We start from the raw sequence: 23,072 nt of genomic DNA, 5'->3' as shown, positions 1-23,072 counted from the left end.
GGCAGAGGGAAGGAACTGCTCTTCCTCCCACCATGAGTTAATTTTGCATGTCTTAAAGGGCTTTGTACATGATGGGCTCCACCTTTGCCCATCAAACCAACCATCTGGTTGACTATTATGAGTTAAAGTATTTGGCAAAGGATAGCTGAAAAAGAGGCGTACATTCTCCCTTCACTTTTGTATAAAGTAGAATTTTAACTCATTGTGTTGTTTGCCCTCCGCCAGTTCATGCTGTGGACATCTGGAATGTTATTGAGGCATTCCGAGAGAATGGTTTGAATGCGCTGGAGAGCAGCTCGGAGTTGGGTGTTGCTCGATTGGAGGCTCTGCTGTCATCCTTGTTCCATGCGCTGAACAAGCGACTGCCTCCTGCACAGCAGATTAGGTTGGATGCAGCTGTTGCACTCCTACTTGACTGGCTTCTTGCAGCATATGGCGTGTGAGTTGGCATACCTTTTGGTAGTGAGAAGTATTTTCTCTTGAAAAAGATGTATCGGTTAGATGTCTGCTCAAGGGGACCACTGCTCTCATTTGGATTCAAATTTAAAATATCACTCTTAGTGAGTGATCATTCATATTCATCACATTGATAGTTACCTATGGAATATTTTACTTAAATATAATATAATAAAGTGTATTTGTTGCTGTATTATAGCAACTATGAGAAGCATGTGGCCTGCATTTCACTCAGGTACACTTTTGAGTGCGTTTTGTGTATAGTTGTTACTTTGTGATAACTAATTCTTAAATATTTATTTTCTAATATTACCAAATTTCCCTGCCCATGAGGCAGACTGATTTTTCTGGTTAGAATATAAAAAAAATATTTGGTTCGGGTAGAAAATGTTCAAAGGATTAACATGTCAGCACTTAATATGAAGAAAACAGAATTTTTATAGCGCAGAATTAGCAACTATGCAAGTGTTTATTCATTATAGGGTCCTAGAAATTCATTATCATTGCTACCAAATCATTTCTGCATTATTTTCCTCATACGCAATGTCATCTTCACTTCCATCTTTAATTCCGTAGTTTTAAAAAGACATGTCGAAGATGATAGTCTCATTTTTAACTTTCTGCGAGAACTTTTTCACCCACTCACAATGTCTAGAAATCAATGGCAGCTTCATTCTTCCCATCAGTCAGATGCCATTGGTAGGTGCCTTGTAACCAATGTATCTTTCGTGTTCATGTGGCAGTTTTGGTGATACTGTAGTAGTGGTATGAATGCACAGACCATTTCTCTTTTTGTATCGTGAATCTTTCGCACCTTAACGTTCTCCCAGAAAAATCTGCATTAAAAATATTTTCTGTTGATTTTCTTGCTTCAGTTAAAATCATTTTTCTCAAAACAGTACTTGGGTTCCTTCTGTGATTTAATATGCAGTTCTGAACATATTCCTCAAGCTTTGGCCATTTACAAGGAGCACATGAATGTAAATTCTTTACTCCGAGTTAATTAAGAAAGATACAATGTATTAAGAGAGGGCAATATCCACTAGGATTTTTTTAGGAATTATTTTGGAATTTTTTTAGGAAGTACTTTCAAGGAAATATTAAATCTCTATTGCTTTCTATTGGCTCAAAATAGTGATATTGTTGACACTTGTGATAAAGGTGACCATTTTTTATGCCTGGTGTAGAAAAAATATGTAATAGTAGGTGGTATATTCTTAATTTTCTTCTTAAATTGCATTAGAGATAATGGTGGCACAGGAACCTGATAGAGGCAAGAGGTGATGAATCCCTTTTACAATAAAAGCATGGATATCAGGAAATGAGAGGTTTAGAAGTATGAAATTTGAGGAAAACCTCAAAACTGGACATAACTGTGTGTGTTGATCCCACAATGAACATATATTTGGTTTTACAAATATAAATTTTGTGAGAATGGGAAATGCCCTGCATTCAAGCTACCTGCAGTGAGACATAGTGAAATCTTGTGCAATGAGTTTCACGTGTTCCGACCTCTTTCTCGTAAAGCAAAACACTTGTTTAGTGCAATAATTTGTCCCATATAAATTAATGTAAAATGCATTAATGGGCTCTGGGCCAAAAAAGTAAATTATGTTCAAGGTTTATTCAAGGAAAATAATGTATACATTGTTTAGGATCATGAATCATGTTCATCTTCTTTTCTATCACAGAAAGAAGAAACGGAGAATGCAAACTTCATTTGTGACCAAAAAAATGTCTCAATTTTTGCACATTTTCATCACCTTGTATTGTTGATGGATGTCCAGGGTATTCCTCATCATCAACCTCCTTGTTACCCTCCCAGAAATCCCGTGCTAGCAGGAAACCATCCCTTGGGACATTTCTCCATCTCCAAAAGCATCCTTAAAAATGGTCAAGGCCCAATGAACCCAATTTTCCAAGCTTATTGTACAATTTTATCGTACGTCATTGCTTCATGAAAAGTAGCATCGTGAATTCATGACATGACTGTCGAACAGAGGTCCAGTCTAGCTGCAGTCTGCTTACTGTAAATGCCCACAGTTGACTGCTATGGGTCACGTTGCTTTCCCAAGATCTCCTATTACCTTTCCCACCACAAATCCTCTCACTCCAGCCATCTACATTGGTGACAAAAAATTATTCTACTTATTTTTGGGACAAACCCTGTATTCATCGCAGAATCCCTGAAATTTGTCATCTCAGGACAGAAATGCCTTTCTGGTGTTTTGTTTCCATGTTCTGAAGCGTAATTCTAGACTTCAAGTTTGGCTGCAATACTTTATGACAATCTTCTCTCTTCAGATCACATGAGATTATCACAGTTTTAATTTCTTATGTGACATTTAGTTTCTGTCATTATTTTGATATTATTGAAATTTGTATTAAGAGCAAACATTTTCTATTACTTTTTGAAACTCTCCGACTAATTAATGGTGAATGCCTGTAGACTCTTGAGTTTATCGGTAGAGATACACTGTACATATGTATTAACAGAGGGGTGACATCCCTGTTAGCACTAGGTGCATTAAGTTTAGCAGGCACACTACATGCGAAATAGATGAAACTAAGCACCCTACATTGTACTTATTTATAATTTATTCGGAAATTTTTTTAATAAGTACTTTTAATGAAATATTAAAACTCTAGTTGCTTACTACGGACTAAAATCATTGATATTATCGACACTTGTAATTACGGCAACCATTTTCTTAGCCTGATGCTGTAACAAATATGTAGTAGTAAGTGTTTTTTTTGGTGAATGGGCTGATTTTAGGGCACATTTTGGAGTAAAAAAGTGTTTCAAATGAGCCTGGAACTATGGTAATCTAAAATAACACATCTTTCATCTGTCAATAGAAAGTTCAGATATTATGTCATCCATATGTTACTTTTGTTCGAAAGGATTCCTGAAAGTGTTGGCACACTAAACCCAATTCCTGTGTGATCAGTTCATGAAGATACTTCTGGAACTGTAGATACACCTTACCACTACTTGACAAACAGATATTTCTCTATTTCACGCTGATAATAGAACCTTGAGCCAATAGTCATTAATGTACCAACATAACATTGGACAACACTTGTACACCTGCTCTAATGACTGCCAGTTATCTTGAACTACTAGCTCATATTCCATTATCTCGCTAGCTCACTTACACGTAATATGATTGTTATTCAGTTTTTCATTCCATGTGATTTTGCAGATTTGAGCAATGGAAAGTACAATTGTTTCCACTTTTCAGCTATTTTCATGAGGGTGGAATTATAGAGTTGCTATAACACAACACTACCATCAAGTGAAAGTAGCAGAATGTTTTTTCCCCCAAAAGCTAAATCAATCACTTAACCAGGAAAACACAAATGACTGGCCAAGGATGAATTTTAAAAGAGGGATCGCTTGTATGGATTGATACTTATTGTAGAATACTGATTAAAACAATGTACCATCAAGTATCGATGACTTATTTATTAGATAGTAAAGCTATGTATTGGCTCACCTTAAAGGAGGCTATGGAATTCTTAGGGCTAATGAATGCAAGGGAAATGACAATGGAAAACTACATCTAGCATCAAAATATTTAAATTCAAACATTAAACATAATTGAATTCATTCTTCTTCCGGGAATTTCCATAATTAAACATAGTTAACAACTCTTGATTTTGTGAAATTAAAAACTTTTAAGAAAGCAGAGGTTTTTTAAACCTGGGTATTTATTTAAAAAGCTATTCATCAATGTTTTCAAGAGCATTCTGTCATCTTTATGATTGTGATTTTACTAAACTTTTGAGGTGCTGGGAAGAGAGAACAGTATGGATGATCTGCAGATGAATAATTGAGAGTATACTGTATATTGATTGATGTAGCACTTGTAATGATCAGTACATAGTCCAATGACCGAGATCTTTCAGTAGCCCATTCATGCATCAATTCGGCCGGCAGGCCAAAATGTTTGTTTCTTTCCCTGTGCTTTTACATAGAACATAACTTCACTTGAATGTTAAAAAATAATTGAGGTACCAACCCATGCCTTCGGGGTTCACTAACCTTTCTCTCTGTTGTCAGGGGTAGTGGTGTTAAGTATATTATAGTCTATATGTCATTTGATGCACAACCTGGATGACAAAATGACTACTTCAAATCAATTCCTGCAACAAGAAGTTGTACCATGTTTACCAATACCATGTTTACCAATACCATGTTTACCAGTGCCATGTTTACCAGTACCATGTTTATCAGTACCAGTTTAAGTAGGACAGTAATTCCCACCATTACACAAGACACTACTACTGAATCTGATTTAATGAAAAAGCCTTTTTTTTAGATTTTGAGGGGATTTTTTGTTTTATGAACTCAAAATACTTTTTTTACCCAATTTTCCTTGACTTCACAAACACGCATTCACATCCCATAAAACTAAGTCCATATACTGTTGACAATATGGCATTGAGAGTATACCGGAGATTGATACCTCAACGGAACTGGTGATCGAACAACTTAAGGTAACGCGCGGAAATTATACATCGTTTCGGGTATCCATACGCCAAGATTTTCGCGATACCCTCTGTAATGCCGCCTTTTGGCCTAAAAATGTGTTCGTGGGAAATTTTTCTTTTTTGAAGCCACGCCTCCCACCAGCGCCGGAAGGATAACCCGTTATTTGAAGCTCTTGCACATAAACATTCAGTGCATATGTAATAAATTACTGGACCTCGAGGTTCTAGTAAACGAGTACCAACCCCATGTGATCTGTGTCAACGAACATTGGTTAAATGCGAGTAAACTAGACTCTCTTCATGTGCCTGGGTATGTCATCGCTAGTGCCTTTTGCCGGACTGTTCACAAAGATGGTGGTGTTTTAATCCTACTGTCTGAATGTTTTTCCCATATTCCCATTGGTTACCCATACGAATTTCTCAATGAAGAACAATCATTTGAATGCTGTGTTTCCTGCTTCAAAATGGATACTACTGTTTTTTATGTGCTGTCTATTTATCGTTCGCCGAAGAGTGACTTAGGCGTTTTCCTGACCAAACTGACGAAACTCTTGGAAATAATCCATAGGTCAATCCATGAGCCTTGCATAATAATTACAGGTGACTTTAATTGTAATTTTATGGCCGATTCGAAAGCTAAAAAGGAATTCATGGATTTACTGACGTCATTCAACATCAATGCTACTAACAGTGAACCTACTAGAGTGAGTGCTAGTTCGCAAACAGTTTTAGATAATGTACTAACTAATATCGACCTTGATCTAGTACAAACAAATACCATTAATGCCCACATATCTGATCACTACCCACTTCTTTCTACAATTGCTGTGTCTACATCCAAAGAAAGTAAAAAATACTACAAAAGGTATTTCTCTGATCAGAATATGATCGCCTTTTGTGACTTATTAAATTCCCATGAGTGGTCCGATTTGTTTTCCTTGAAGTCCTTTGACCTTAGCTTTGAATATTTCTATTCCACCTATCTACATTACTTTGGAATCTGCTTTCCCCGTGTCCTGAAGCATACAAAAAACAAAAGCTCTTCTGTTAACTACAAAAGTCAGTGGGTCTCTGATGAAATTCGTTGGCTTTCAAAGAAAATGAAAGATGCCGCAGTGTATTACAAAAGTAAATCAAATCCAGCAGATCGCCAAGAATACTCAGTACTCAAGAAAAGTTATCGCCAAACCTTACAGCATGCCAAAAAATCTTTCAACAACCTTAGACTTACCAATGCAGACAATAAATCTAGGGAGATTTGGAAAATTATTAACGAATCAAAGGGTCGACATCATGTACAAGATCTTCAACTGCAGGACTCCGCTGGTAATGCTATATCAGATTACTCTAAAATGGCCTCCATCCTGAATGATTTCTATCTATCCCATCAAAATCCCACAGTTTCAGTCAATTCAGCAAATTATTCTCATATTCCTAACTCATGCAATTCATTATATATATTCCCATGTTCAGCCATGGAACTGACCAACGTAATCAATAAATTACCTAACAAATTTAGTCCTGGATTAGATGACATCCCAGGGATAGTCATAAAAAGGTCGTTTAATGCTATTAAGGATCAGCTGCTGTTCTTAATTAATGAATCCCTAAAAACTGGAATTTTCCCGAGCCCTCTTAAATCAGCAAAAATTGTGCCAATATACAAAGGGAAAGGTTGCAAAATGGCAATGAATTCTTATAGACCAATATCCCTGTTAAACCAGCTGGGGAAAATATTTGAAATAGTTTTTTATCAACGTCTTGTATCATATCTTGAGACATATAAGCTATTATCCACATCTCAACATGGATTTAGGAAAACAAGGTCCACTACAACAGCCACATATCACATGGTGAATCAAATACTTTCAGGATTGGATAATAGAACTGAAACTTTAGGATTATTTTTCGATTTCAGTAAAGCTTTTGACTTCGTCAATCATCAGTTACTCCTATATAAACTGAAATGCTATGGTATAAGAGGCACGCCCTACAAATGGATTGAATCTTATCTAAGTGAACGGCATCAGTATGTTGAGCTCTCAAGAAATGGCTCCAAATTTGTTTCCCCTGGTAGAGAAGTAACACTGGGTGTTCCCCAGGGTTCTGTACTTGGTCCTATTTTATTTTTAATCTATATCAATGATCTCCCAGACAATCTTAAGCTCATTAAGGGGATAGACCCAATACTGTATGCTGATGATACAAATATCATTGTATCAGCCTCCTCAGTAGACAGCTTGACAGAAAGAGCAGCCGAAGTAGCTCAGATTTTCAATGCATGGTGTCTTCATAACTTTCTAAAACCCAATTTAAATAAGTCCAGCCTGATTTATTTTACTAATAAAAAGAAAGTTTCATCTGCAATCTCAGTAGATGTAGAAGGTGTGAGCATTCCCCAAAATTCCAGTACCCAATTCCTGGGAGTAATCCTGCAGAAAAACATGTCTTGGGAGGAACATATTTTCAAATTACGCAGCAAGTTAAGCTCCCTATGCTTCCTTATTAGAAATATTAGGTATTCTGTAAATTTAGAGGTCCTTCTATCCATTTACTATGGTGAATTTTATTCTCGTGTTACTTTCAGTATCCTCTTCTGGGGTTCCTCTCCCCATGCGGGCATAATCTTCAAAATCCAAAAGAGGATTATACGCATTATGAGCAATGCTCCTTGCGATGCACCATGTAAACCTCTCTTCAAAAGACTTGGTTTATTACCAGTACCTTGCATATATATATTTAATGTCATCTTACATGCAAAGGGTAATATTTCCCATTACAAGTCCAACCACAATTACCATAGTCACTACACAAGGGCCTGCAATGACCTGCACCAACCATTTGTCAGGACATACAATACTGCCCATGGGCCCAAAGCAATGGGCTTAAGGTTATTCAATAAACTTCCCCATGAAATCAAATATGAAACAAAAGTACCTGTTTTCAAGAAAAAGCTGTTTAACCTTTTAAAAAATAATATGTTCTATTCTGTAAATGAATACCTTGAATTGTCGCAATGCATCAATTCCGGCTTAAACAATTGATATGTAATTATACTAGTGTATTGGTATGTATATATATATATATATTTATATATTGTATCTCTTCTATTGTGAAATTGTGAAAATTATATTTGACGTGTCCTATATTTGTGTATGTATGAATATGCAACAAATCTCCGGACAAATAAATGTATTATTATTATTATTATTATTGAGTGCACAGATTCATTTTATATATATGATGAATATTGTGAGTGCAAAATTTATTGTATCATTATTAAGTATACGTGTCATCTGTGGAAAAAGTGATAGTGTTGAAAGGCCATTTTGTGCTATAGTGAACTTGTGCTAGTTAAATGTGCACTAAAGGAGTCATAACTGTACTGTGCACTCCTGTGTACGAAACTTTCTTACTGATGCATGTGTTCCTTAGTGAAATGTTTTTTATCCTTGATTGCAGTCATCACTACCTTTTTGCAAAAAGTCAGTGTAATTGTGACAACAATCACACTGATATTTTGCCTCTGTGCTGAGTTCCCTTTGCACATGTTGGACATTCATCCCTGGCCATGTTATTACTTTTCAGTGTCAATTAAATTCCATGTTTGTTGAACAAAGTGTCTGTTGCGTGTCTCCCTAATGTTTGTTTCCTCTTGTTCTCTATCACCTGATCAGGGAAGGCGTCGGCAGGATACGAGTGTTCTCAGTCAAAGTTGCGCTTGCCACGATGTGTGCCGGGAAGCTCATGGATAAACTACGCTGTGAGTGGTATTTTGTTTCAGTTTGAGCCATTTGTGAATGGTGACTATTAATTTTACTAACTAATACTGGTGATTATTATTGGACTAGACTAATAATGGTGATTATCATTGATTATTTTGTTGTTACTCTCAATTAAAGGGTGGAAATTAATCAGTTAATGGCACAGAACAGTGGTTTCCCTGGTATGGAATCCACTAGAAACACATCCAGTAATTCCAGTTTCAATAGGTATTCTTTGGCCATGGTTTAGGCATAGTACCATGCTCAGATATTATCAAGATATATAGTCAGAAATAGTGATGGGAATTAACTGTTCATTTTAGGGTACTTGGCTGAACTATTCCATCAAACCTCACTTCTGTTTTGTAGGTGGCATGCGCTTAACGATAAGAATATTAATGTGTGCTAATTAAAACACTAATCTTGAAAGAAATGTACAGTAGGCTGCTGTGTATCTAATGTCTTGCTATCAGTTGAGTGTATTATCCCTTGATCTCTTGTTTAGAATTTCTTGTTGAAATTATTCTTTGGGTAAATATGTTGGAAGATTTGTGATTATGTTTTCAGATGTGGCACACAATTGATGGCAGGGTGTAAATTTCCACCTTCCTATTTCTTTACAGATATATTTTCACAGATCTCAGATGGGAATGGGAACTTGGCGCATTCCCGCTTTGATGAGTACTTGCAGGAGGTCCTCGCTCTGCCCGCTGCCGTCTACGAGTCCCCCACTTTCGCATACAATGATGGCCTTGCCGCCAGCATATTTGGTGTGGTGAGCAGTGGTCCTCCTCTCCCTTAGAGCTGCTGCTTTGAATACTTCTTTGTGTCTTCTTTATTTCTCATTGACCACTCTCCTCTCTGACTGATTTCTTCAAAATGCACCCATAATTATGTTCCAGGATTAACATCAACAGATCTCTCCCTCCTTCCTTACTTGTCAGTACAGTCAAGGGCAAGTGCACCCTCTTCCCCAATTAAAAACCCTCCACTTCCCCCCACAATCCACTGTCCACCTCAATTTTTTTAAACTTTATAAACCATGTATTATCGAGTCCTTGTACCTAATGATATTGCATTGAAACAAAGCCGTGATTAACTAGAGGCAATTCTACCAAGTGATGCCAGTTGCTGTTAATTTAATTTAAATCAATTTGTTTTGATTTGTAATGGCATAAATATCATCTACTGCACAGTGATTTCAAAATGGGCGGGTTTGATTCTGATTTTTATGTGCATTGGCCTATTTGATTTCTCTGTGCATTTGATATGGCAATGATATTAATGGCATAAGATATATTCTTCAAAGTCCAAAGTTATCTACCATAAATGTTTAAATGAATATATCAACTTGAATAAAAACTAGTATAGTTCTGTCAGTTGCAGTTATGTATAGTTCAGTATTCTTTAAGATAACATTCTAAGAGTATGGGCCTTAATGGCTTCATGCTGAATGCAGACCTGGGTCACAGAGGACCCAGACATTAACCATTGATTTCTAGTTACAATATTTACTACCAAAGAATGAATGAAATGAATGAATATTGAATAAGAATAACATTTTATACTTAAATAGTGTAAACATGGTTTATATTTGAAAAATAAAATACTTATTTTTGTATAGAAATGAAATTGATATATTTTTTGAGGTTTATACTTTAGAAATAAAATATATAAATAAATATAACTTATATATGCAAATGTAAAAGAATGTAAATTTGCGTAGCAAAAATTATTGTAGGCTGCTACATCAAGGACATTAAAAAAGTTGTAACAGCCATCTTCTTACTTTGGTACAGGAATACTCGGGAATGAGCCTATTTAACATATCAACACCAATGGTGTTCTTAATGTGAAACAAATTTATTGAAGGGTTTAATCTAGTTTCTTTTCCTGGAAGATCATGCTCATGATGCATGGTCGACAAAGTATGACATGTTTTTGGTTTTGGCATGTATGAAACCAGGGTGAGGTCTTTGGTAAACGAGAACATATAAGAATTCCCTTCGCTGACACAGATTAAAGTTGATGATGGAAGCAAGCCTTTTCTGTTCTTTCTAACAGTACCAACCGTTGTTATTATTTTTTTCACAAGTTCTTCTGCTAGAGATAAGTTCAGAAAGACATTTTCAGTGGAGAAGTAATGCCCACTTCCATGCCAAAACTGACACAGTTGCTTCACTACTCACTGTTGCTTCTCCACCACACTGCCAACTTTTCCAGGGTAAACATAAAAATTAAAGCAAAAATTATCTACATCAGACAATACCCAAATTTTGATTCCATATTCCTTGGGTTTGTTTGGCATATTTAATCTGAAGGTACACTATCTACTGAAGGACACAAGCTCATTGATGGTCCCAAAAGCTGACACATCATAAGCTTACTTTGTCCTCAATATTGCCTACCTCAGTGTCGACATTATCTGATCCCAAATAACTTTCATCACTATTACTTCCAAAATCCTCGTAAGCTTTGTCTTCAATTTCTTGATGGATCAATTCAGCAAAAATTTCTTTTTCGCTTGTAAATGTTTCATCTCCTATTTTCAAGTAATAATGGCCACAAATGGGCAAAAATTATATTCCAATAAGATTCGCGAGAAAAAACATTGATGTGAACAGTAGTAATGCAATGAGAAAACTGAAAATTGAGGGGTATAGACTTTAGGAACAGCTACAGTGTATTACAGTGGCGTGCTGAATGAGTGGACTTTGAACTGCCCCATCGAAAGAAGGATAAAAGTTACACAATGTAGGGTACAGAGCCCAGGTCCCCGAAGACCCTCGGTGCTATAGAGTTGGGTGAATTGCATAATTAAGTTTAGGTATTCTTTTGTTGTGGATTTTTAATTATAAATGTGATTCTCTGGGAATATGTGAAGTTTCAATAACTGTAAAAAGGAATGGAAAGGATTATTTTCAAAAATGTATTTCTTGGGTATCTAGAGACCCGAGGTTCATAATCAAGCGAGGTCAATTGTGGAAATGGACAATTTCATTTTCCTAACCCTTCAGTGAAGCTGTTGTGATTAGGGTGTATGGGCAGGATTGATCAGAATTTGAAATGTCTTTTGCCTTTCAGTCAGGGCGCATAACAGTCAATGACTTCATGGATACAATGATGTCCGATCCAGGCCCCCATTGCCTCGTTTGGCTCCCTCTGTTGCATCGAATGGCCAGCTCTGAGACGGGTGAGAACCTGTGCACCTGATGGTTGCACCTAACCTCCCATCTCTCCCCTGCGTGAAAATTCCCTCTCTGCTGTGTTTAACGATGATAGGAATATCTTGTTGTGGGGGTGTGCTTAAGACACCTTTCTTGCATATACATCCTGTTGATAGGGTCTTTTGGTGTAATCACAAATGGTTCCATACTTAGGAGATATTTGCTTCAATGCTTTAAAATATCAAGCTGTGTGTTGGTGTTTGATTTCAGTCAGTCGTGAATTATGAACAGGATTCTTCCTTTTTGAGATATTTAGACATGCTACAAACACCTCATATCTCTAAAAAGGAATGCCAGCCAGCCCTGTGCACAGCAGTGGAGGGCTGGATTTTTGATGGGATGGGAAGTTTATTGACCTGAATGACTCGACAAATATTTTGTATACTGGACCAATGGTAGAATGGCCAATCAGGGCTGAATAATTTGCACTGGAAATCGTGATGAAGAGGGGAAAAAGATTGTGAAGTATTTGTTGTCAAAGGAAGTAATGTCCATTCTTGGATTCTTGTCCATTTTCATCATTTTAGAGACTTCATTAATTTAGAAATCATATTTATTACAATGGTCTGTTATAGAAAAAGGTGGAAGATGTTAAAGTTATTTTACTTCATCCATTAAGTGTAGCTCTTTGTGTGTCAGAAAGCAAGGGGCACATTTACTCGTTAAAGAGTTGTTCTAATTGTGATCTGTTAATAAAGTGATTTCAGTGCTTTCTTCCTCTGCTTGTAATTTTAGTCCTTGTACTGTCAAATCCTGTTCATCATTCAGGTAAAATTTGAATAGGCATGCTGTCGACATTAACACTGCAATTATGCATTGTGAGTCTAGCAAAAAGATATAATAGTTACTGCTACGAGATGCCTACACCTACATGCATACCAGGCCAAATGGTCCTTTGGTCAAATTGAAAAGGTTGATAGATGTGGTTAGGTGTAGTGCCTGCACTTTCAATTTAACCAAATATATGTAAATATAGTAGTATATTGGTATGCATACGTATATATATATTGTATTTTTCCTAAAATTGTGAAGTTTATATCTGACTTGTCCTATGTTTGTGTGTGTGTGACTATTAACCAAATCTCCGGGCAAGTAAATGTATTATTATTATTATTAAATGTACAGCCTAGTGGTGGCAATTTAGCAGTTGCCATGATTTTGCTTTTGAATGTTCTATTTGTTTTATAATGAGATAAAAGGGCTGTACAAAAAATATGCTACATGCAAACTGCTTAATGGATCACAATCAGTAAGGTGTCGCCTTCTAGAGGTGTCTGTGAGAAGTAAAACATTGCCTTGCTTTTGTGGCCCTTTCTAGACTTTTCTCCATGCAACAGTGATTCTTGTCCAACCTTGGATATGCCTGCTGCACAAATTCTTGTGTTGGTGAGAAAGAAGGTGTTAGAGAAGCAGAACGTGTGCATTGAATTTTGTTTTAACCTTCGGAAAAGTACAACCAAAACTTATACAATGATTCAAGAGGCATTTGGCAAGGAATCTATGAGTTGGGCTCAGTGTTTTCAATGGTACAACTGCTTCCATTCTGGAAAAACGTCAACTGATGAAGAACCGAGAAGTGGGCGACCATCGATGTCAAGAAACGAGGACTACATCAACAGTGTGAAAGATATAGCGCAAGCAAACCATAGGTTAATTGTCAGGGAGATTGCCAATCCAGTAAAAACTAGTGTTGGATCATGTTTCACCATTTTGACAGAAATTTTGAGCATGTAGTATCCAAATTTGTGAGTGTCAACAGATGAACAGAGTCAAAAACATCTTGACATCAGCCAGGAACTGCTTGATCGTTCGAACGACGACTGAAACTTATTTAAAAAATTGTCACAGGTGAAGAAACAAGGGATTTTGATTATGATAAAGCAACCAAAGCCCAGTCTTCACAGTGGAAATCTTCCCAGGACATTCTTCCCCACAACCCAAAGAAGCTTGGATGTCACGATGGAATGTGAAGGTGATGTTGATAGTTTTCTTCAATTGGGAATGGGATTATTCATTATGAAAGCGTCCCCAAAGGACAAACAGTGGTTGGGCAGCTCTATATAGGGGTAATGAGAAGGTTAAGACATGCTATGTTCTGGAAGAGACCACAGATTTGGAAAAACAAGTCTTGGTGATTTCATCAGGACAATGCACTGGTGCGCCCATCATTGAGTGTTGCTGAGTTTTTGGCCAAAAACAGCATACCGGTGATCCCCCAGCCACCTTCTTCTCCAGATCTTGCTCCAGCAAACTTTTTTGTATTTCTTAATTCGAAATCCACCTTGAAAGGATGCCAATTTGAAACTATTGAAGCCATCCTACAAAATTGTACTGCAGACTTGAAGGCTATCCCTAAAGAAGCTTTCCAGATGGCATTCGAAAGCTGGAAAAAACATTTGGAGCATTGTATTGGCCGCCATAGGCTGTATTTTGAAAGTGATAGGCATGATTGAAGGGTAACTAATAAAATCAAGTGTTCATTCATACAGCCTTCTCTTTTTTTGAATAAATCTTGTATAAGTGTGTTTTGGTATGGTTTTGCTGTGAGTTCAAAGAGGTAACCCCATGCCAATTAGTGTTGCAAGGTTGGCCTATCCAGGGATCTCTTTGGTTGAAATTGGGGAAGTGAGTTGCAGCAAAGATTTGTGTTCCATGAATTCAACAATTTTTGGCGTGCATTTATTTCATCAGAATGTCTTGGTATGGTGAATTAGAAAGGTGATGCAGCATGGCAAACCACAAATTAAAGTAATACTCCTTGGCTCTTAAATTTTACATAATATGTATCATTGAAAAATGATGGAATTTCTGGCAAAATGGCAAAAACTCTGAAGCCATAAGGGTAATTAGATGTCATTTCATAGACGGAGATGACTGGAGTTATAAATTCAATGTAACTTGTAGCGCTGAGGTATACCTCTTATTTTTTTGCCTTATTGGTTTTTTTGGAATACATTCTAAGGGAGCAAAACCTGGTGCTCTTTTTTCATAACCCACTTTGCACTTCTGACATTCCATGAGTCTTCCTTCTTTGGGTTAATCCAAAGATCTTAAGAAAACATTTATCAAGTGCTTTTGAGGGATCAGTTTGTGTAATATCCATAGTAGAAATTGCATATCAGTTGTGTTGCCATGCAATGTGAGTCATTATAAAGATTGTTACTCTCTATACCGTAGTTCTTTGCTGACCAGTTCTGCTCTCTCTTGTCAACAGTGGTGCACCCTGTTCAGTGTGGTGCATGTGGTAAGGAGGGCTTCTCAGGCTTCCGCTACCGCTGCCAAAAGTGTCACAACTACCAACTCTGCCAGGAATGCTTTTGGAGGGGCCGAGAGTCTGGCACACATACAAACGAGCATGACGTCAAGGAGCATGCAACCCACGTGAGTCTTGCGGACAGGCTAGGTGGTGTTTAGATTGAATTTGGAGAAGGCTCATGTTGCATCTCTACGTGAGGTGTTGTGAATGACCATCTTTCTACCCTTTGCACTCCTATGTTGAGTGCAACTCCACATAGCACATATCAGGGTGATCTTAAAAGTTCTTGGCCTGATGATGAAAATGACAATTTATGTTTCCTAAAATGTTTGATATGTCAGAATAATCGCCTTTAAAATTGATATATTTCATTCAATGGTGTTCCAGTGCCATTACCCCATGTCTTTAGTGTACTTCCGGAAGTGCTAAAAAGTACTCGTTGACAGCCACGATTGCTTCTTGATTGGACAAAAAGTATGGACCAGCAAGGAAACTTTTGAATTGTCAAAAGAGGTGGAAGCCAAATCCAGGAATAGGGTGGACGTTCCAGGGCTTCATAGTGTAAATCCCTCAACCTATCGCCAAGACACTTCAGTAGGCAGAGGCATTGTCCCGATGGAAAATGGGTCTTTTCCTCTTCAAGCCAAGTCTGCTTTCATGAATTTTTGCATCTAGTTTCATTGAAAGGCTAGAGTGGTACTCCTCAGTTATTGTTTTGCCTTTGTCAAGATGGTCAATCAACAGAATTCCTTTTGCATTTAAAAAAAAACGATTTCATGACCTTTCCTGCCAATGCCACTGTCTTCTTCTTCTTCAGATCTGAAGAACTGGCATCTATCCACTGCATGGATTGTTGTTCAGATTTTGGTGTGCAATGGCTAATTCATGCTTCATCCATTGTCACACATCAAAGCAGAAAATCACTCCTTGTTTTACATAAAGCATGCCAAGCAATGTTTGGAAAGTGTTGTCTGAATGCATTATTGATCCACGGTGAGCACATGCAGCCACCCGTCTTGCACAAAGCTTTGACTTGTGTAATTCCTCGTATAAAATGAAGGAATGCATTCTTTTGATATCCCTACAGTATAAGCAATGTTTTTCAACTTAATGTGCCAACCTTCCAAAATCATATGGAGGACTTTTTCAATGATTTCCAGCATGGTTTCACTTTTCTGATGCCCCTCTAATGGATTATCACCTTGGAGGTTTTCAAGGCCACATTTGGGTGCTTGGCCACCCATTCCTTTGCAGTGGAAAATCAAGGGGAAGAGTCCCCATACACATTCACAATCCTCGAACAAATTCCAGTCTGCATTAAACCTTCTTTAACGTAGAAGTTAATCACTGCCCAGTGCTCAATTTTTTTCCATTCTTGACAACACACAAACCACAGCTGATTCAAATGACTGTATACAGTGAACAGCTGGATGATATGGCTTGCAATTTCAAATGGAGCCCACTTACACTTACGTACAGTGCCAACATAAGAGAAAAAAATAATGTGAGTAGTGATTCCATCTATGGGTGAGGCCAAGAACTTTTGATATAACCCTCATAACACCTAAAGTGAAACCTTGAATTTATGGACTCAGCAGTCATGTCATCCTAGAATGTATGTAATTTTCAATATGGTCTGGGCTGTGTTCTATGTTATTCATTGGTATTAGATCCTGACATTAATGGCTTTGAACCATTAAATTATGTAAAATCCCACTCTCCCTCATAAATGACAAACTGATTTTCACTGTATATTTATCCTGTTTTAGTTCATAGTGTTTATTTTTTGTTTTTATTCCTCCAAAATTGGATTAAAAATTGTAATTATTCTTAAAAGCTATTTTTATTAATCAATTAACTTTAAAGCACATGTAAATCAATTTTTAAAGTTATCATTGTAGATATTATCATCCTTTGTGGCAAAGCACATGTAAATCAATTTTTAAAGTTATAATTGGAGATATTATCATCCTTTGTGGCAACCTGACCCGAGCAAAATTTTGTTTTTATTTTTCGGTGCAAGCAGTTTAGTAGTAGGAACAGTATAGTTGAAATCATATGAAGTAGCACCGAAGTTGTGCATTAACCTTAAGTTATTTTCACTTTAAAATCAATTTACCATAGCTATCAATTGGTTGAACTAAAATGAAAACATTGAAAATGGAAATTCTTGATAAGTGAACATTGAAACTGGGAAGGGAGTTGAGTGTGGTGGATAATCTCTGCACCACACAAGAGAACTAGCTTCTTACAATGACTAGGAATTAGTGATAGGTCAGTTAAACTTTCTTTTAAATTCCAGTTCCTATTCAGTGGCTAACTTCAGGGTTTGGTTCTGATTCCATTATTTACAGTGAATAATAATAATAGTAATACATTTTATTTGCCCAAAAATCATTTTACAAAAGTACTAGGTGGATGGTGTATGTACATGATATTAGGCACGTCAAAAAGGAGTAAAATGCATACAGGCTCAATGGAGGTACAAAATATGGTTCTAGCAATTGCATTAAATGTAGCACAAACACACACACACATTAAATATAACATACACTTGGTTGTCCCTTAAAAGTCAGGGACCATTCATATAAACTAGACTAAAAGCATTGCTGTAAACTAAAAGTATGGACTCAAAGATCAGGAATATTGTTGAGATAGTCTTCAACTGAGTAGACAATGTTAGATGGTAGATATCTTTTTAATTTATGTTTGAAAGGGGTAGTTCCCGTAGTATCCTGTATACTTCTGGGTAATTTCTTCTATAATCTGTTGCCCATTTCCTTGGGCCTAATTTTAATGCTTAAGCTGTAACGTTGCCATAATGGATGTTGTGCCTTCCTTTGGTGTAATGATGAGGACAGTCAGAGTTTAAGGAATAGTTGCCGATATAATTTTTTTATATAGAATTAAAAACATAATATAGATGCATGGAAGTGGTAGTAAATTTAATTTCTGGAATAATAGGCCTTGATGGAGCATTATCAGGTTTCCCAGTGATTATTCTGATGGCTTTCTTTCGCACTTTAAAGATGGCTAGAAAAATGGTAGCTGAGCCCCAAAATATTATACTATAGGTTATATTTGAATACATCTCCCCATAGTATAAATGAAATAGTACTGTTTTGCTTTTAGTGTCATGCAGGTGTCTTAATAATCCTCCCTAGTAATATTTGCACACAAAGAAATACCTATAAATTTACATTGCATCACTTGCTCAATTGTTCGGTCATTAATTTTCACCCATAGACCATCTGTCACATTCTAATTGCATGTACAATGCACCATTTTGCTTTTATTTACATTTAAGTTTAGATAGTTATCTGTACACCGCTTGTTTATTGCAAGTTCAACGGACCTTGATTTTTCCACAAGGCTGGGATTAGTGTTATGTATAATATTAGTGTCAACAGCCTACAAAACTGGTACTTTTCCTTCAAAATCCTTTAAGCATTTGGGTAGGTCATTAACATAGTATACCAGAAAAAGGAGTGGCCCCAGGGTTGAACCTTGTGGCAGCCCTTAGAAAACTTGGCATACTTAGGATGATGTCTTAACCCATCTGCTAATAGCACTGCCATCAGAGTTCGATTGTGGATATAAGACTTCATCCAATGTAGAGGGATGCCTCCTCTAAATCCAATTCTATTTAGTTAAATTAGAAGTCTATCATCGTTAGCATGATCATAAGCCTTTGACAAATCAAAAAATAGCTCAATTGTTTTGTGTTAAGCATCTAATAAGTTAAGTATGATGTCAGTTGCCTGATATATGGCAGTTATAGCACCGTGTTGGTATACGGGTACTACTTTTAATTATTTAAGTGGAATGGGAAAATTCCTTGCATCAAAGATTCATGGTGCAGATTTTTCTTACCTCTGGAATCATTAATTATTTCCGATGCAGTCTTAGACTTATTATTGGAATTAAGTATCATATTATCATTATAAATTCATTTAGTAGTAGAAATCAACTTAAGGTAGCACTTGATCACCTTGAAAGAAATCACCACTTCATTTAGTTATTTACAATTTTCAAGAGGTTGCATGTTCATAGCATTTTCATTGTAAAATTTTATGGCCATCATTATAATTTTTGTTTCAAAACAAAAAAAATGAATGTAAAAATTATATATTTTATAAGCATTGATAACCTTAAAGCATACAGTTGCTATCACTTGTCTCCATTGATTCAGTGATTGGTTGTAGATGACAGCTTTATTTGGGGTTTTTCAACACATGTTGCTTCTTGTCATTTATCCCTTTACTTAACTTTTGGAAATAGTAATTAACTAGCTATAATCATCAAATATTGATAATTTTTCAAGATTGTTATTATTGTTATGTTTTTATCTTTAACACCATGTGCTGATGAAGTAATGTTTTATTTATTTCATATCCTTCAAATTTGAAACTGCACCTGGCCATCTCACAGAAATCTCCCAGCAAGCAGATAGGACATTCCTTGCGCAAGTCCTTCCGCTGTGTCCCTGAGAAAGGACGCAGTGCCATTCCACGCCTCCCTGAAGGCCCAGAGAGGACGCTTGATCTCTCGCACATAGTGTATGTGTTAGTTGTGGCGGTGGCGGCAGGGGTTAATGTCACAACCCCACCTACATCTCTCGTCTCCCCAATCGTGTGGGCTTGCTTGCCCGTGCAAAGTGTGAAATCAAGGAGTTGTCCTAGAAATATGGAATTGAAACGTTATTGGGGGTGTGGCATTTCATTGTTTCCTTTCAGTTGGGTGCAAGGGCCCCAGGGATCAGGAGGATTTAACATAAGGTTTATTATTGTATATTATTAGCCATTTTTAGTGAAGAATGTATATTAATTATCCTTGATCATCAAAGAACACACTTAAATACTAACCGAAGTAACTGTTTCTTCAGAGTTATTTTAGCAGTATCAATCTGCAAGAAACTGTAGGAGATATCACGGCCGTAACTTTAAACAAAGTCATCCGGTAAATGTGCATTACAATGCTACAGTTTCAGTGAGTAAAAATCATTCGCCTTGACCAGGATCCCGTTAAAGGCAAATGATTTTTAAACTGTGAAATTTTTGTATTGTCAGCATCAATCTACCAGAGGTTTCAAAATATTTGTTTCTTGACACTGTATGCATTCTAATATCCCTAAAATAATGTTTTTATCCATGGTAGTATACTTTTTCTCAATACAAACAAAGGATTGATGTGATCAGAAGGTATTTTTATAGAAAAATGCTTTCTTTAAACTATGAATAAGCTTTTCCGTAAAAAAAGCTTGTTTGCTATATAAATGATGGAGCTGATAATTTAATTATTACACAATCTACTGGTTATGATAGTTTTTGAACAGTCACAACTACGAAATAAATATCTTGCCTCTCCCAACAAAAAACAACCCAAAACCTTACTTTACAACAAGCCCTTCTTCATCTCTAAATACTTCCTTCCTCCCCTCATTCTATCCAATCCTATCTTATCCATTCCCCTTCCTCGTTTGCCTGACATTCTGCATTCTATCTTCTCTATGCACTTAAGTATTTTAGTATAGCATTGTATTTGTCATTTTACCAGGCTATTGTATACATCCTGTTTCAAACAAGTTTGCGATTACCCTTTTAGACGATAGGGACCTTGTGTTCATGTATTTTTCCTCAAGATTTAAAATTCTGTATTGCCTTGGTTTCCAAAAATTATGCACAGGATTGAAAGTATTTGCTCAAACAACTTGAATTTTATTGATTCTTTTGGGTGAAAAAAGAATTTGTGGCATTAAGTGTTAGTCTTCCATGACAAAAGATATTTGTAAATGTGGCCGTTCTCTAAAACCTTCCATTCTAGAAATAAATATTTTGGTTTTGATTCATCTAATGTTTTAACACTGACAATTGGACCAATTATGTTTTATATCAAACCAAGTTGTGTTTCCATGCATGATCTCTGATTCAGTGTAGTACTTAGCAGTAACTGTTGTGTGCCCTCCCTTTTGTTGCAGGCCTCCGTCTCCACTCCCGTCTCATAATGGATTCCCAGAGGCCTCAACATTCCAGTCCCCATTTGACGTGGGGTCCCTAGATGGGCGCTCCACCGGGCGAAGGTGAGCAACCACCCCCCCCCCCCCTTCTCTCAAAAGTAATGGAGGATTTCCTTATTGAATCTCCTTTCGGTTTGGTCATTTTCCTTTGGATTCCTTGTGCAAATCAGCTAAGACCTAAAAATGATCCCCTTCACCCCATTGCAGTCCTGGTTGCTCGAGCCCGGGTCGGTATGCTTCTCTTGACTCATCAACATCCACTGCAGCTGCAGCGGCACTGGCTTCAGCTTCACAGGTTGATGATGAGCATCGACTCATTGCACGGTATGCTGCGAGGCTTGCCGCGGAGGCCCGCACTCCTGTAAGTTGACATTTCTTCAATGGGAAAGTACGCAGTGTCCATAATCCGTTCATAGTCATTGTGTGCTCACAACATTGCTAACATGTTGGAATGTTGAATTCTTAGATTTGCAAAATTTCCAGTAAAACAGAATTATTTGAATAACTCTTTCTTAAGGTTAATCATAACCTTATAAAATTATGAAGGTACTTTGTTCTCAACTGTTGACAAAAGCCAGTTCAACTATGATATATTACTTGAATATTTAGTGCTTCAGAAATGAAGTAAACAAACTATAGGTACACCTTCAAGGTAATATACTTGATTTTCTATGCCTATCTGAGCATTGGATAAGTAAGGAAGAAATAAGTCCTATTAAGATGTGCGATTTTTACTGTGTATCTAGTTTTTCGCGAGCGAAGTGAAATAGTGGTGTTAATATTTTTGTTAATGAAGACATGGCTTTGGATGAATATGAGATAAAGGTACCTTATACTGATGACTTATATTTTGAATGTGTAGCTAATAACTGGAAAATGTGATAATTATGAAATTGTTTTACCAAGGGCGTATTGCTCGCCCTCTAGTAATATCAAATTGTTTACAGAAAAGCTGAATCAAGTATTGAAATGATTGTATCCTCCAGGGAGAACTACTAGGGTAGACTGGAAACTGATACACACATACTTGTAGACCCCAATCAAAATGAGCTTCAGAAGCACTCTTGGTGGCATGTGGAAGTAACATTCCCCCACAGCGTGCATGTGCAGGTTTGAGTTCGTTTCAATCATCCAATATATTTCAAGAAGTGGAAGTGTGGAGACGTGTTCTGGTGCCATTTCAACATGGGTTAAACAGCGTGCTGTTATCGCATTTTTAATTGCTGATAAAGTGACTGCTACTTAGATTCATTGTCGTTTAAAGGCTGTTTATGTTAACGGTGCTGTTGATAGGTCGACTGTAAATTAATGGGTAGTAAAATTTTGTGGTTGCGAGCCTGGAAAAGCCATAATTGTTGATGAAACTTGCAGCGGATGTTCGATCACTGCCACAAGCGATAAAAATCGCAAACTTGTCGAAGATTTGATTCAAGATGACTGGCGAATCACTCAAAGGCCTATCGAAAACCATATTGGAATACTAAGGAAGAAGTTTGTCATGTTAAAGGCAGCCTGGCACCAATGATCTTGCAACCTGACAACGCTTGTCCACACACCTCGTGCACAACTGGAGAGGCTCTGCAAAGCCTGAAATTTGAACCAATTCCACACCCTCCTTATTCCCCCAATCTTGCGCCTTGCGATTTTCATTTTTCACCTCAACTCAAGAGAATCCTCAAGGGGGTAATCATTACACCTCGGACGATGAGGGGAAGGCAGCTGTCAAGTCCTGAATTCAAGAAAGTCAGATGAGGTTTTCACTGACAGAATGAAAAAATTTGTAACATGTTGGGAAAAATGTGTTAGCCTTAACGGTGACTATGTTGTCAATGTTAGTTCTTGCTTTGTTCCTAGAT

At 36.9% G+C, this 23,072-nt stretch overlaps 1 protein-coding gene across 1 annotated transcript in view; it reads left to right on the top strand.

Moving 5' to 3' along the window:
- Positions 1-23,072, top strand: part of LOC139693529 (dystrobrevin beta-like) — a 104,586-nt gene that overhangs the window by 8,458 nt on the left and 73,056 nt on the right. Inside the window, exons 3-10 of the mRNA XM_071591724.1 lie at positions 226-439; positions 8,631-8,716; positions 9,341-9,492; positions 11,802-11,910; positions 15,159-15,325; positions 19,632-19,759; positions 21,178-21,279; positions 21,424-21,577. Coding sequence (XP_071447825.1) covers positions 226-439; positions 8,631-8,716; positions 9,341-9,492; positions 11,802-11,910; positions 15,159-15,325; positions 19,632-19,759; positions 21,178-21,279; positions 21,424-21,577 — 1,112 coding nt within the window. The remainder of the gene's footprint in view (positions 1-225; positions 440-8,630; positions 8,717-9,340; positions 9,493-11,801; positions 11,911-15,158; positions 15,326-19,631; positions 19,760-21,177; positions 21,280-21,423; positions 21,578-23,072) is intronic.

This window comes from Hetaerina americana, unplaced genomic scaffold (genome assembly GCF_022747635.1).
Source record: "Hetaerina americana unplaced genomic scaffold, ioHetAmer1.1.p SCAF_5, whole genome shotgun sequence".
In the NCBI taxonomy this organism is placed as follows: Eukaryota; Metazoa; Arthropoda; class Insecta; order Odonata; family Calopterygidae; genus Hetaerina; species Hetaerina americana.
Note: the sequence above shows the minus strand (reverse complement) of the source record. Positions and strands in the feature narration are given on the sequence as shown.